Here is a 15,801-nt window from a genome sequence, read left to right on the forward strand (position 1 = left end):
TCCAGCTAACAAGCTAGAGCTATCTAGCTAATGAAGTGGCTAACACTGAGCCATGATGGAACTGCAAACGTTATTACTGGGAGTATTATCCGGATGCAGTTTGATCGTCGTATGTTTTTTAATACGACTTGTTGTTGTCCTACGGGATGGTCCAGAGTGTAAGCCGGGAGCGAAGGGTCCTGTAACTGTACTAGTCGTAGCGGGATCTGGTAAGGCACACGTTATTACAGCCAGCTTTCTACGTTGCCAACAAGCACACTGGCATCTATATGAACTTGTCCCATGTTGATGTTGACCTGTACAACCACTGTTGGTTTTGCCCACCTGGATTCAGCCTAGCTTGTTGTACCTTCAGTGATCGCCCTGTAACACTTCAAATATCAGTGTTTGTAAATGTGCTCTTTGTCAGTTTTCCCATTATCAGTTTAAAACTTAAAATATTAGAGCATTTTAAGGCTTGCGCCAGTGACGGTAACATTTAACCTGATGTCTGCAACTATTTGCGCATTGTTTACTTCTGCTAGACTATTGTTCTGCGACTACCAAGCCTTCCATCTAGCTTTATGTGTGGTTGGGGGAATGATCTCTATATTGATTTGTGGTTTACAACACCTCTTCATTTGACATGTTTACACATGGTGAAGTCTAGTACCAACAAAACTAAGCAATACTATGTAATTTTCATAACACACAGCGTAATACACTTAGTGAAAATATAATACAACCCCCTAGATAACTATTTGTCACTAGGTGCTATCACTAAGATGTGCAGGTTGCTGTATGATTAAGTCTTTCTGTTTTATAAAGATGTGCTATTGTCCAACAGGTGGCCATACAACAGAGATTCTGCGCTTGGTCGGCAGTCTGTCCCATTCCTACAGACCACGGCACTATGTCATCGCTGACACAGATAAGATGAGTGAGGACAAGATCCGCACTTTTGAGAGCTCTCAAGGAGACACGCTAAAGGAACATCAGGTCAGTGAGAGTACATTCTCATGAACTTAACTGTGACCTCAAATAAGACGTGCGTGCACTGCATGTGCAAGTCTTGTACCGCACAGAATAATGCATACGCTAATAAACGGTACATTCCTCATTATCTGTCCATCCACAGGATTGTCTGAAGTCAGTTTACAAAAGTTGCGGCTTACATGCTAGTTCATTATGAAGAATTAGGCTGTGATATAACATTATTTTAGACAACATTCAATCATGAAGTTGATTTCTCTCACAAAACATCGTCAGCTCCATTTTCATGTTGATTTTTATATCTTGTCTCGGTCTGAAACAGTACAGACATCTCCGCGCAGCACAGTGTTTTACAATCTTATTTGATTATTTTTTAAATCGGATGTGTGTTTCTTTCACCAGTACACCATTCATCGGATTCCGCGCAGTCGAGAGGTGCGCCAGTCCTGGAGCTCGTCAGTGGTCAGCACTCTGTATGCCCTTCTCTACTCCGTACCTCTGGTCTTCAGACTGCGGCCTGATGTGGTAGGTCCACCAGCCCTGGGCCACACTCAAATACAGATAATCCACCACATTTTACCTAGCAGTGTTCAAATCGTTGCAATGAACAATCATTTGGGTCGAAAACTTCAGCTAAATTGTCTCTGTGGTCTGGCTGCCATCAAAATCATTACTCTAAGATTTAAAAATATCTCTTGGAGTCATTGGAGACTCCTGGATATGTCAATACACTGACTTTTATGTAGAAGTAACATGAAATGAGAGTTTCAACAAATTAACTACAAAACAAAGTCAAATTAAAAGTCTAATTTTGCAATTTGCCAGTTCTTTATTATTACCATAAGGTGGCAGTGTTGAGGTAGAAATCAGACTTGTTGAGTTTTCAGCTCTCCCTGATATAATATTCATAACCTATACATCATTCATGTCTATTAGTTGACTGCATCTATTCTTAGGTTGAATCTAGTTCATCTTGAGGTCATCTGCTTTCATGGATAAGCTTCCTCTTTGTCATAGTGTCCCCACGGAATACTGTTTGCGTTAACACTCACTGCTTACTGTACTCAAGAATGTAAGAGACAGTTTTGCAGACGCATGCATTTTCTCTCCCAAAACACTCCCATTATTCAAGAAAAAGCAGCGAGCAAGGCTGTCTGTTTCAGCACAGTCATAAACACACTTCATACTGTCTGGAAAGTATATGTTTTTTTGTATTCGAAGAGTCATGGTGGTTTTTCATTTAATCTGAGAAGTAGCTCTGATTGCATTAGTTGAGACATGTTCCATGTCTGTTGAGTTCCCATTAAACCTGCTTAGGCCTGACGGTGGTGAATCAAGCAGCATTCCCTCATCAGAAGCCATTGCAAGATGCCCAGTGTGAGGCTTCTCTTTCCACCTTACAGCCTGATTGGTTGGCTTAGACTGCTCATAGCGCCTCGGACCTGATTACTGATAATGCCACTGTGAGCCAGAGACGCTGTCAGCGAGAAAAGAGCACCGTTCTCCTTCATTTACCCCTGAAGAAAGAGGAGAAAGTTGTTGAGGGAGACTTGAGAGTGAGTAGGGAATGTGGAAGAGTGAGGGAAAGAACTAAATCAGGAGAGAAGAGAGAAAAGGGGCAGAGAGAAGTGGAAGTAGAGCGCTTAAATTGTTCTGCAGGAATGAACAGAGGAGGCAGGCAGTCAGACAGACAGCAGGCCCCCTTCCTTTCCCTCTCTGTCTATCTCTATCTCTCTCCTCTCCACGCGCTCTTTCCCCTGCTGTTGTATAATGGTGGGGGCCCGCCAAGGGGATGGGGCGCAGCAGAGCGGGAAGCAGCAGCAGCAGCAGCAGCAGGGGGAGAAGGAGAAGGAGGAATAGGAGGGGGAGAAGGAGAAATAGGAGGAGGAGGAGGAGGAGGGTGGTGGGGGTGGGGATGGGGTGGGGGATCTTGTTCGCAGGATGTGGCAGGACCTGAGTGGCTCCTCCGCCAGCTGTGAACCTCCAGCTTTCTCTGCTCACTGCAGGGAGGGGCCAAAACAGCGTTGGATTTCACCATTACCACGACAACGGGGGGGGCTAGGGTTTGAGCCTGAGGTAGTGTGTGTGTGTGGGTGTGTGGGTGGGGTGAGGGGGTTTAGGATTGGAGAGTGACTAAGCAAGCTCACTGGCCTGGTGCTGAGAAAGGTAGAAAGACAAGAGGGTAACAGTGGTAAATCTGTAGACCGTAGATTAAAAGGGAAGCTGAGTGAGAGGAAGTGTTGAGAGAGAGAGAGAGTGTGTGGTGTGTTTGAGAAAGGGAAAGGCAACCAGACAGAAAGATTAGACCCAGCAGGGTTAGATCAGCCTGACCTGTCAGAGCCTGACTGCCTACTGCTCTCTAATCTCTAATTAGCGTCCATTCTTCATCGGCTGACGTCATTTTCCACTCCTCCTTTCTGAGAGAGAGAGAGAGAGAGAGAGAGAGAGAGAGAGAAAATATATATGAATGAAAGGGAGAAAGGGGAGAGACTAGGGTGATGAGTGAATGGTCTACAGAGTTTTTGAGGAAGATGTGAAGGGACACTGTCTTGATTTTGTGACAAATTCCTGAAGCTGTGCTCACCTACACAAACACACACACACACACTTACTCACACACACACACACACACACACACACACACACACACACACACACACACACACACACACACACACTCTTGATCTGATAACCATCTGCCACAGCTGGAAATTTGGAACTCTAATTTATTAACGCCTGGACAGCGTTTCTAAAGCACTTTCTTTCTAATGCCAGAGATTCACAAATGTAGTTAGCACCTTCTCACGTTGCCACATTAGCATATATCGGCCGCAGCAGTGGGCATTCATTACCTCCTTTTTAGTCCCGGCGTGTGCTCCTCGGCAGACTGTTGTTTTAAAAAAGGGTCCCCCCATCCCACGCTGGTCCTTAGGCCGCGTGGGTCAGCTCTTGGGGGAGCAACATTCCTGGGTACGAGTCCGAAAAGCTCCTCTTCCTCTCCTCCTCCTCTGTTTGTTTTTGACCAAACTTGAGCATGTCTCGGCCAGAGCCGGGAGTAGGGGAGGGGTCGGACGATGGCTGGTGAGCAGGGGGCCCACAGTAGCCCTTCGCTGGGGTAACAAGATGGGACACATTCCGGGGCACGGTCCGTAGGAAATGCGGGGTCACCCCTGGAGGAGGGTGGGGGGTACTGGTGAAGAGGAGACGTTTTTTTTAGGCATTCTTTTGGCCTTAAAATGGAATGTGTGAGATCACAGCACCCTCTCAACTCTCCAGACACCCCCTAACCCCCCCCCCCCCCCCCCCCCCCCCCCCCACACACACACACACACACAAACACACACACACACACATACATAAACACACACACATACATATACACACACACACACACCCCACACACACACACATACATATACACACACACACCCCCACACACACACATACCACCTCCAGATGTGTCAGCACAATCCTTACTGCTGACTGGGTCCCCAAAGTTCCTTCATGATGGAAGCAACAGTGTCTGAGGCCGCGAGAGGGGAGGAGGAGGAGGTAGAGATCACTCCGTCCATTGTGCTACTGTTTCTCCCAACTTCGCTTATGTAACTAATTCAGAAATATGCCTCCTCCCCCCATAGATAGTCTACTCAACTCTCCCTCAGGCTATCACTATCACATGGAGATTGAGGGGGAATATACAAGGACACGAATGCCTTTTTATAAAGCGCTGTTTAGACTAGTGCGGTTAATTGCAGCCAAACACAGACAGTGTGCGAGTAGTGGCACAAACAGACATAGCAAGTAGTGGCGCTGGTGTTGCCCTGGTATTGTTTTGCCTCCAGGTGCTGTACAGCGGTTGGGAGCTCTGTTACATAACCGGGCTGTTGAAGCCGTCCCTGGTGAGCCGTGAGGCTTAAGAGTCCAGGGAAATTGAAAGGCCTGCCGGTCGATTCCATCAGGCTGAAAGGCACAGTAGGTGCCCGGTGGGGTTTCGTCTGCCTGGGCTGGAACCGATCCAGGAGCATGGTGGTTATTCAAGGAGCATTATGTCTCCTGCCATATCAGACTGTCTACTCCTCATTTTCTCTCAGGCTGTTTCTGTTTTTTTTCCTGTTTTTTTTTTTTTCTGTTTTATCTTTCTCCTCTTCATTGTTGCTTCTGCTTGTCAAACACTGTAGATTGAATTTCCTTGCCTAGATGCAGAGCTTCTGTCTCTCCCATCAAATCATTCTTGGAGATCTTTCCAACTTTGTGGATGCCTCACTCCCCGAAATGTTTTTTTTTTTTTTCCATATGGAAACCAAACTAGGTCAAACGAAAAAAAACTCCAAAGAAGACCGCACATGTGCTGCAGTGGCTTATGGGTCATATGATTAACAAAAACAAATGACAGGGGGCACATTGGGATCCACCCCAGTGGCCCGAAACGAGTCCCTCCTCTCCCAAGCAGTTCCCTCTCCTGGTGCTCCCCTTGCGAGGGGGAGCTGCTGGGGGACTTTGCCGCGCTTCATCGGCTCTGTTTTTCCACATTTCTGTTTTCCTTCTGAGCGCGCTCCCTACTGCTCGGCAGGCCATATGGTTCATCTTAACCTTATTAGGAAATTGTTCACGAATGGAATGGGAATGGGAACGCGATGGGATGGGATGGGATAGATCAGAATTTCGCTGGCTTTGTTTGAGGAAAGATTATTACCGAGTCGCCGAAACATTCTTTTCTCTTCTTTCTCCATGACAATCTGGCCAACGGGCTGATTGACAGCCGCAATCAGCTTCCATAGTTCGAGATTCGGTGTGAAGGCTTGTGAGGAGCTGTGAATGCAGGAGGTGCCCTGAGATATTCCGGTCACGTATTAGCATTTGTATGCTATAGTACTCCAGTGCCAGCAAATATCATCTCTGCATTTTAACAGCTCTTTGCCGTTATTTAAATCTCTAGTAAGCCAGTGGAGTAGCTGTTGGGGAAGATTATCATATAGGTTGAGTTCTTTTGTTAATCGGTGTGGTTTACCAAGTCAGTGGAGTCTCAAGTAGGGCTTGATATGTTTTATACAGACTGGCCATCTGTTTAAACAGACACATAGCAAGATCTCTGCAGCAGTTCCAACATGGACCCCAACCCGCACCCCTCCACCACATTTCCAGCTGTCAAAAATAATAATAACAGATGAGTCGTATGCAGACGGCGATCTAAAACAGCTGTACAAACCCGCCGATATATAAAGGAGAGACATCCGCGTAAGGGATAGCGGCTGTTTGCTGGAAAGGAGAAGAACTCTCTTTCGTACTCTCTTTCACATGAACTGATGAATTTTCCATCGCCTTCCAAAATGTCTTGTTGAAAAGGTTCTTAAGAACTTGTTCTACACCGAGAGACCTCCATAGAATGTTTTCAAGAAGAGCTCCACTTCAGAGGACTCCAAGTAGGATCAGCACAGAGATGAGACAGACCCAGAACCTTTAGGTGTTTTAGTGTGGACGGTATGTTTCCTTTGTGAACCAGCCTTCAAAGGCCCCAGCCCTGCTCTCTATCCGTCACCTGTGCTTAAAAGCAGTCATGGTGGAGTGTTGACCTGGGGAAGTGTTGTTTGCTCAGCAGCCCTCTGTTAGTGTTGCCGTCAGCACACACACGCTCAAAGAGAACGCTCTCCCCTCCAAGGCCTCCTGGGTAACCCAGTCGGCCACACTGCAGGGGACGACGAGAGTCCAAGTCCCATCACTTAGTTTTGGAATCTCAGCATTGCGATAACGAAGGGTACCTTGAGGATAGTATTTCAGTAGTCTGCTACAGTCTGTGCGTAGATTATCTGCAAGTCTTATCGTCTCACCGGCAGTGAGACCCGGTGAGGTGTTTTATGGGCAGATAACACCTGCTGTCTAGTCAGACGTAGTGTTGACTCACCTCGTTTGCTCTAGGTGGGTGACTCAGGAAGTGACACCCCAGCTGACGACAGGTGAGCACACCACCTTGCAATATTGGGGAGGGTCGATGATGTATGTCCTCGTCGTGGTGACCTCATCAGGGTGTGTTTTATGCCTCACCTGTCTAGATAGCTCAGTCTTAGCTGGCATGTCTTGGATTGCCTCCTCTGACTATAACTTAGAGACAGGCTCTCTTTCTTCTTTCATGGAGGCGTCTCTGTCATTTAGAGGGAGTGTGGTCATCACTGCCTGTTGGTCCTAGTACTGACCAAACGAGTTGAGGTTGACAGGCTGGTACTGGGTGGACTCTTCAACAAAGCAGTATACACTCTGCAGTGTTTAATGACTGGACACTCTCCCTCTCTCTGACCCACACACTTTTTTTCAGTCACTCATTAGACACGTGCACCTACCAGAATTTACCAGATTTGAGAATTTACCACCTACCGGAACTTACGCAATTAAAGATTCTATCCGTGTGAAAAATGAACCTGAATTAAGTTAAACTAGACTTCATATAAACGGGGCCTCAGTCTGGCTACTTTGGTCATCAACAAGAAGTCGTGACGTGCGCTCGTAATTTTTAACTGTCAACAAAGTGCAGTTCTTTAGGTCAGTGTGAGCGTCAGCAGTTCTCTGAAGCATTTCCCCTGCGGAATGCCTTCAGGGCTGTGCATGTTTCGCTTCGTGACTGTGTGTGTGTACACGTAATGGCTTTCTGAGACGACCCAGCTGTGTGCTGTTTATCAACTGGAAGATAAGCAGCAGATAAGAGTTCAGTGCTGCTGTATGTAATGATTAGTGAAGAGGGGCTTGGGACCTATTTCCCCTTAAAGATTGCAGCACTAAAGGCATTATGATCAATGAAATGATGTGAGGAACATAATTTTGAACTTATTGTGAATTAGGTGTTAAGGTCTTGTTTATTTGTGAGTGTTCAGATGTGTAAAGTATATGCAGAATATAGCAATACTATTTACATGGTTCGTATAGTTAACATGTTGAGATTAAGTCACACACATTTGTCACCTGTGCACTTTGTTATGTAGGGGTATATGCCTGTCCATGCACGTGGGCAGTGTTGTCAACCTGTACATCCTCTGGATTTGTTCAAATCCTAAAACTGCATTGTGTTAGTATGCATTGGTGGCAGTCTAAACTGTACACAGTTCTGACGTGTGTGTGTGTGTGTGTGTGTGCGTGTGTGTGTGTGTGTGTGTCTGTGTGTGTGTGTGTGTGTCTGTGTGTGTACGTGTGTGTGTCTGTGTACGTGAGCCTGCAATTTCTCTGCCAGTTAGCCCTGAATAGCGGTGAGTGAGCGTAGGGCTGAATGGCATGTGTTTCTAGCACACAGTGCCGAAAGGCCCAGAGGGGTGCTGAAGCAGAGCTTGTTGCCCCTGCCCCCTGGACACTGCCAGCCAAAGCATCCGCGGAATGTTCCGGCCCAAGTTTATGAATGCAGCAGTGCACTACAGATCGTCAGGCTTCACAGCAAACACTGTCTGTATGCCTCAGACCATTCTGTTTATGTCTCTCTCTGTCTCTTCAACTTGTCTTTCGCACGCTGGGCCCTGATTTCACAGAGGAATGAACTGTGAGCTATGCCTGTGTCTAAATGGTGGTCCACATGGCGCAACATCAAAGGAGGGAGTCGAGAAGAATCATTATTTGCTTGTATGCACTCATAGGATGCTAGAGTAGCAGGAAGACAGATGGAATTGCATATTAATCTGTGGGTGTGCTGTTGGATTTGTCTTTTGACAAATCATACCAACAGGAATTCCGGCATGTGATGTGACGACAAGCCACTTATCATTTGTTTAGTCCAACAGGCATCAGTGCATGTTATAAAAATATTTAAACTTTTATTTTGCTATTGTGAAATGATGTAAATATGATAAATTGCTTAAAGTCCATCACAGTTCAAACCACCAGAGTGTAGTCATTGCCTTGGTCTTTACATTATTTAACATATGGGCCTAATAAACATGCGTGAAGCCAAGCTACATAAGATATTAGGGAAATGATTTATGAAGAAAGTGGAAAGGTAAGTGAAGAGATAATTAGGAACAGGTAGCTTAAAATAGCTTTCTATACAGAACATATAGGATAACAAGATGAGACTATATACAGGAAATGTATGCCGTACATCTGACAAGACGAGTTTTTGGCTTTCTACATCATGTAGACATTGAATAATACTGTAGGCAACCTATATGATAATGGTGATTCTCTCATGACACAATCACTATCACGACTGTAGTTGTATTTGACATAAAAACATCTTTATGTGGTCTGTGCTACTAATCCAAGCAACCTTACTGAACTTGGACAGACCTGCTGTGAAATTACTTGAATGTTTGTGTCAGTAGCCCGTGTTGGTAACAAAACAGGTTTAACAACTGTGAAAACGAAACAAACTTTTTATGGAATAGTCCTATTTGTAGACAGAGAAATAGCACTTCCTCTCACAATAATCTTAATTCCCACTTCACTGAGAGACATTAGGTTTTAAGAAAGGTATTGTAGAACGGTAAAAGGGAGAACAAGGCTTAGATTAGTGGTCTAATCTGCGTGAGCACTAGCTGTAAAATACAAAACAAATATGACTTCTCTGTCTCACTTTTTGTTTTTCATTAAAGCCCTGATGAATGATGAGCTTGTTTTGATGTGAGAGTATAAGAGTACTTGATGGACTGCCTGTGTGGTGTAAAGTGTAGTTACATTGTCATCTGTTGACATTTTTAGGTGAATTAAAAGATCGGAGAATAGATTAGATGTGCCTGACAGAAGTTTAAAACTACGATGCAGGTTACGTTTCAAAGAAAAAAGTGGCAGAGCGCTTTCCTCAAAACAATTTCCATGCAACGCCTACTTTAATGATCAAATACACCCAAATGAGGTGTGGGCCGGCCTTCGAAGGTGCGTAGGTCTGTGCGCATGGTACGAAATGATCAAATGAATGTGCCCTAGTAATCAAAATAACTTCAATAACACGATGCCCTTCTTTGTTGCACTTAAAAACCCGTGGTGTGCATCTATCAAATTACGGCCCACGGTGTCTTTCCTGCCTGTGTCTTTCACCCCCTGTTTCTCCTTTAGTTTGTTTTCGCTTCTCTCTCCTGCTCGCTCTCTCCCTCCCTCCTCCCCTCTTCCCTTTCCCTCTGCGTTCTCCGTCTCTCCGAAGCTTACAGTGCTTCCAGAGGCGCGTTGAATGCTCCAACCACCCCAATAACCCGAGCCATCCTCCAGCGCAGCAAGAGACGCATTTTTTCCTAGACGACGTCATGTGAAACGGGGGGGGGGGGGGGGAGGGGGGGATGAGCGCACAAGCGGTAGCAGTAGTCAGAGGTCAGAGGTCGCTTCTAGGCCGCCGTCAGTAACGCGCCACAGGCCTGTCACGGTGGCTCTTTTGCCTCAGACCTTGCACCTTAAAGAATCGTTATTTGGAAATCATCCAAGATGGCCCACCTAGGTCCTTTCCAAATGTTAAATAAAGCTAAAGAATGTGGTTGTGTCACCAAGCTGGCAGGTTTAGACATCCCCACAACTCTCTGGTTACAGCCTCTTCACAGCTGCCTGTGTTACGAGTGAGAGCAGGGATTGCACCCGGCTTTTACTGCCTGTCTGTGCTGTGTGTGTCTGCGTGACTGATTGTGTGTGTGTGTGTGTGTGTGTGTGTATGTGTGTTTGTGTGAGTCTGTGTGTCTCCCTTTACGGGAGGTGATTTATTTTCTGTTGACTGTTCACATTGTCCTAAGTCCAGTTTGCACCCTCATGTTTACAGATGGACGCTGGCTTTTCTGAGAGCAGAGTGCAAATGTTCCTCTGATTGCCATGAGCCAAACGCCAACCCCAGACCACACCACACCACCCCGCCCCACCCCCCCAACCTGACGCACCATCTCACCGTAGGGTGTTGATGACCTCATACCCCTTTGACTGCTCTTGAACACAAAAGCCTTCTGGACATACCAGTTCCATACTCCTAGACCTAGTTTACATACCAGTTACATACTCCTAGACCTAGTTGACATACCAATTACATACTCCTAGACTTAGTTGGCATACCAGTTACATACTCCTAGACCTAGTTGACATACCAAGTACATACTCCTAGACTTAGTTGACATACCAGTTACATACTCCTAGACCTAGTGGACATACCAGTTACATACTCCTAGACCTAGTGGCCATACCAGTTACATACTCCTAGACCTAGTGGACTGAACCTGGGGTGATATCAAGTCTCTCTAGGCTCAGTGTGACTAGTGTTTGTGCTGCATTTGCTTTGTGTTTGTACTGTATTTGCAGGCTTCATGTGAGTTTGTGTTGTGGCCTGTATTTTGGCAGTTGTTCCTTTCGGGACCAGCCCCCCTCATTTGTTCAAGGCTTTAAGTGTGATGTCTCAGAGCTACAGTGTTACTGTGATTGCAGACTCGGGGGAGATTTTTCTAAGCGCAGTATTTATTATTTGTATCTCTGCCGGGCCACAGTTATGGCTGAGCAGTACTTCAATTTCTTTTTGATTTCAACAAACCACAGTTCTGCCCACAGAGCGCTGCTCAATTCACTCCACTATATTCTCCTTGTGAGATTAAGCTACGTGTGTCTGACAAAGGAAACTTCCCAGAAATCTCAGTCGCGGACAATATGATCAGGGAACCTAGCAACTGGACCTTCATTCCAGTGTAATGAGTTTATCAACGTGGTCTCTCGCACAAAAGATCTACTGTTGACTCAGCACCCCCACTACCCTGTGAGGAGTGTGGGGGGGGGGGGGGGGGGGGGGGGGCAGGGCAGGGCAGGGTGACTGTAAGCTCAGCCGATGCCTCAACCAGGATGGTCTTGGCAGCTTTTGTGATGGATTCTCCAGACCCTGTCTCCTGTCTCTACAGCAGTCTGCCTGTCTTCCTGTGCGGCTCTGCACACCATCACTGGCATGTGTGTGATCATCGGACTGTCCACCCTCCACCCCCCCCCCCCCCCCACACACACACACACACACACACACACTCACACACACACCACACATAGACTACCTTCTGTTTGTCTGATCACGTCGGGAACCAAGGGCGTTGTCACGGTGGTATATTCCAGTTCCTCCTCAAGCACAAATGGAGGCCCTGGTGACTGATTCAGTAGCGGTAGTTTGTTTGTCTGTCCCATACAATCTGAACATGTGCTAACCTGTGCATACACGCAAGCGTCTAGCACCATTTCACGGTTTCACATTGGTGTGTTTGTAACTGTCCTGAGTACATAATGAGTGTGCCCTGTGTTTGTGTTTGTGCTGTTAATGCTTAGTGTTTTTGCTCTTAATTCTTCTTAATTTATGCTCTTAATGTGTGATTGTGTCTGCGTGGGTAACCCTATATTTCTTAGCCTTGCATCGCACATTTATATGTAGCGTTCCTAGACAGTAATCGGACAGTGTCAAACATCGGCCATTATGTTAAACAATCAAAATGCTGAGTTTAAAATGGATTAACAATCTATAACTTCAGTTAAATAATGGATTCACATGACAACGCGAGCGTTTTCCGATAACACACACCACCATCCGATAATTAACACCGTTACGATATGTGTGTGTGTGTCATTCCAGGTTCTGTGTAATGGGCCAGGGACGTGTGTACCTCTGTGTACGGCTGGGCTGCTGCTCGGGATGCTGGGACTGAAGAGGGTGGTGCTGGTCTATGTGGAGAGCATCTGCCGTGTGGAGAACCTCTCCCTTTCTGGAAAGATCCTCTACCCCCTGGCCGACTACTTCTTTGTGCAGTGGATCAGCCTGAAGGACAAATATCCCAAAGCAATTTACATGGGGAGAATAGTGTAATCCCAACCCCCATCTTTGATTTTGAACTGGACCACACACACAAGACTTTTGTTTTATGTAAATCATGTCTACAACATACAGCCGCGGAAAAAATTAAGAGACCACTTCAAAATGATCAGTTTCTCTGGTTTTACTATTTATTTCTATGTGTTAAAGTAAAATGTACATTTTAGTTTTATTCTTTAACCTACTGGCAACATTCCTACCAAATTTCAAATAAAAATATTGTCATTTAGATCATTTATTTGCAGAAAAATGACAATTGGTCAAAATAGCAAAATTGATGCAGTGTCTTCAGATCTCGAATAATGCAAAGAAAACAAGCTCATATTCATTTTTAAACTACACAATACTAATGCTTACACTTAGGAAGAGTTCAGAAATCAATATTTGGTGGAATAACCTTGATTTAAAATCACAACTTTCATGTGTCTTGGCATGCTCTCCACCAGTCTTTCACATTGCCGTTGGGTGACTTTATGCTACTCCTGGCGCAAGAATTCAAGCAGCTCGGCTTCTTTTCATGGCTTGTGACCATCCATCTTCCTCTTGATCACATTTCAGAGGTTTTTTTATGGGATTCAGGTCTCGAAATTGGGCTGGCCATGACAGGGTCCTGATCTGGTGGTACTCCATCCACACCTTTACTGGCCTGGCTGTGTGGCATGGAGCATTGCCCTGCTGGAAAAAACACTTCTCAGAGTTGGGGAACATTGTCAGAGCAAAAGGAAGCAAGTTTTCCTTCCGGGACAACGGTGTACTTTGCCTGGCTGAGGTTTGTAAAAGACCATAAGGATTGAAAAAGCGGACTGGAGGTTCTTCTAAATTCGTCTTCTCTGATGAGTCCGATTTCACAGTAGGTGCAAGACTCTCTGGCTTGTAGGCCTCTCCAGGTCTCCGTCTAACCATCAGACGACCATGTGTTGGGCAAAGCTGAAAATTGGACTCATCAGAGAAGACGAACTAGAAGACCCTCCAGTCCGCTTTTTTCAATCCTTATGGTCTTTTACAAACCTCAGCCAGGCAAAGTACAACGTTGTCCCGGAAGAAAAACTTGCTTCATTTAGCTCTGACAATGTTCCCCAACTCTGAGAAATGTTTTTTCCAGCAGGGCAATGCTCCATGCCACACAGCCAGGCCAGTAAAGGTGTGGATGGAGTACCACCAGATCAGGACCCTGTCATGGCCAGCCCAATTTCGAGACCTGAATCCCATCAAAAACCTCTGAAATGTGATCAAGAGGAAGATGGATGGTCACAAGCCATGAAAAGAAGCCGAGCTGCTTGAATTCTTGCGCCAGGAGTAGCATAAAGTCACCCAACGGCAATGTGAAAGACTGGTGGAGAGCATGCCAAGACACATGAAAGTTGTGATTTTAAATCAAGGTTTTTCCACCAAATATTGATTTCTGAACTCTTCCTAAGTGTAAGCATTAGTATTGTGTAGTTTAAAAATGAATATGAGCTTGTTTTCTTTGCATTATTCGAGATCTGAAGACACTGCATCTTTTTTGCTATTTTGACCAATTGTCATTTTTCTGCAAATAAATGATCTAAATGACAATATTTTTATTTGAAATTTGGTAGGAATGTTGCCAGTAGGTTATAGAATAAAACAAAAATGTACATTTTACTTTAACACATACCAATAAATAGTAAAACCAGAGAAACTGATAATTTTGAAGTGGTCTCTTAATTTTTTCCGCGGCTGTATATGTGCAATTGGGGTTGGTCATTTGGTGGGTATGTTTGCATTCTGTGTTAGAGTATTTGTATCTTTGAGCCTTCACCATGAATGTTGCCATCTAACTCGTGGTCAGGTTCAACCATTTGAGTGAAACTGGGAAAAAGTTACATCAGGTTTGAGCTATTTGGAAAATTGCATCCACTGTAAACCGTATCCAAAACTGAGAGCAGGTGTTTGTTTCATTCCTTCGTACGGTAGCGAGGCGTAGGTGAAACTGCCTTACGCCTGAATCAAGGAGCTGTTGTTGTCAAGTCACCAAGGCTTTCCGCCTCTCGAGCGTAGCACTACAGCCGTGGAGTGACAGGCTGACGGCCGAGGCGATGACAGGCAGCCACCTCTGAGTTCTCGATGCTGTGACAGCTCCCCACTGTTTTTCCACGGAGAAGAAAAGGCAAGACTTCACAGGACTGCTGTGTCTAACGTAGATGGCATCTGCAGAGGGGGAACCTCTGTGATATTTCCTCTACGAAACATCTCCAAAACAGTGCTGACAGGGTTGTATTGTTGTGATATGATGGGTTTCATTGGTCCGAATAGAAATGAAAAAGGAATTCATGAGAACCAATGTGTTTGTTTTTTCAATATAAATAAACAAATATCCTCTTTGAATCCTGTGGTATGTACCTAGTGGAGTCCTTGTACTGCTGCCTCTTTGTTTGCTGCAAATGTTCCTTGTAGTGCTCCATGCCTAGCAATGTTATTTGTTATCAAAGGACCAAATAAGACATGGTTGGTGTACCGGTGCTTCATTCGATCTGAATGAGGAAATATTAATGCATTTGTAAATATTTGCTTCTCCTGGAAACGATCAACTCATGGGTGCAGTTCTAAAACACGGAATCAACTCTGCAGTTTCACTTCAAATCAACCTACTTTGTTCATAGGAACCAGTCAAACTTACTGCTCAAAGCAATTCATTAGAGTGATGTTTTCTTTAGCCGTGCTAAACTTTTTATATCTTGTCAGGACAGGATTCTAAATGGGGCCGATTTTCCATTGTTTTGGATTTCCTGTCCCTTGCCTGTGATGGTTCTCTTCAAGCAGAGTTTACCCAGAGAGGAAGTGAACTGAATAATTGAGATGTTTTGTTTAACAACAGCAATAAGAGGTTAAGAGGGGGCTTTCTTTTGGGGGGTGAGGAAGGAAAACCATGGATTTGCAGAAAGAAGGGGCTATTTTTGGGCCTTATCTTTGCACACCAGGCGAGGCCACACAAGCAGCTGTTACAGGCGATGCAGGGAGTGTGACGTTCATGACGAGTTAGTTTTCATGATGACTGTATAGCTTATGCAACTTATCCTCCTCCACAGTCCTTGCGTCAGCTT

At 45.3% G+C, this 15,801-nt stretch overlaps 1 protein-coding gene across 1 annotated transcript; it reads left to right on the plus strand.

Moving 5' to 3' along the window:
- Positions 1–55: 55 nt before the first annotated feature.
- alg14 (ALG14 UDP-N-acetylglucosaminyltransferase subunit) lies at positions 56–12,788 on the plus strand (the record flags this gene model as incomplete). Its single annotated transcript, XM_080855052.1, has 4 exons — positions 56–209; positions 827–978; positions 1,375–1,497; positions 12,500–12,788. 4 exons carry the CDS (start codon positions 56–58, stop codon positions 12,728–12,730), a joined length of 660 nt encoding a protein of 219 aa, XP_080711178.1. The 3' UTR covers positions 12,731–12,788.
- Between the last annotated feature and the right edge of the window lie 3,013 nt (positions 12,789–15,801).

Source organism: Sprattus sprattus, assembly GCF_963457725.1.
Source record: "Sprattus sprattus genome assembly, chromosome: 17".
NCBI classification, from domain to species: Eukaryota; Metazoa; Chordata; class Actinopteri; order Clupeiformes; family Clupeidae; genus Sprattus; species Sprattus sprattus.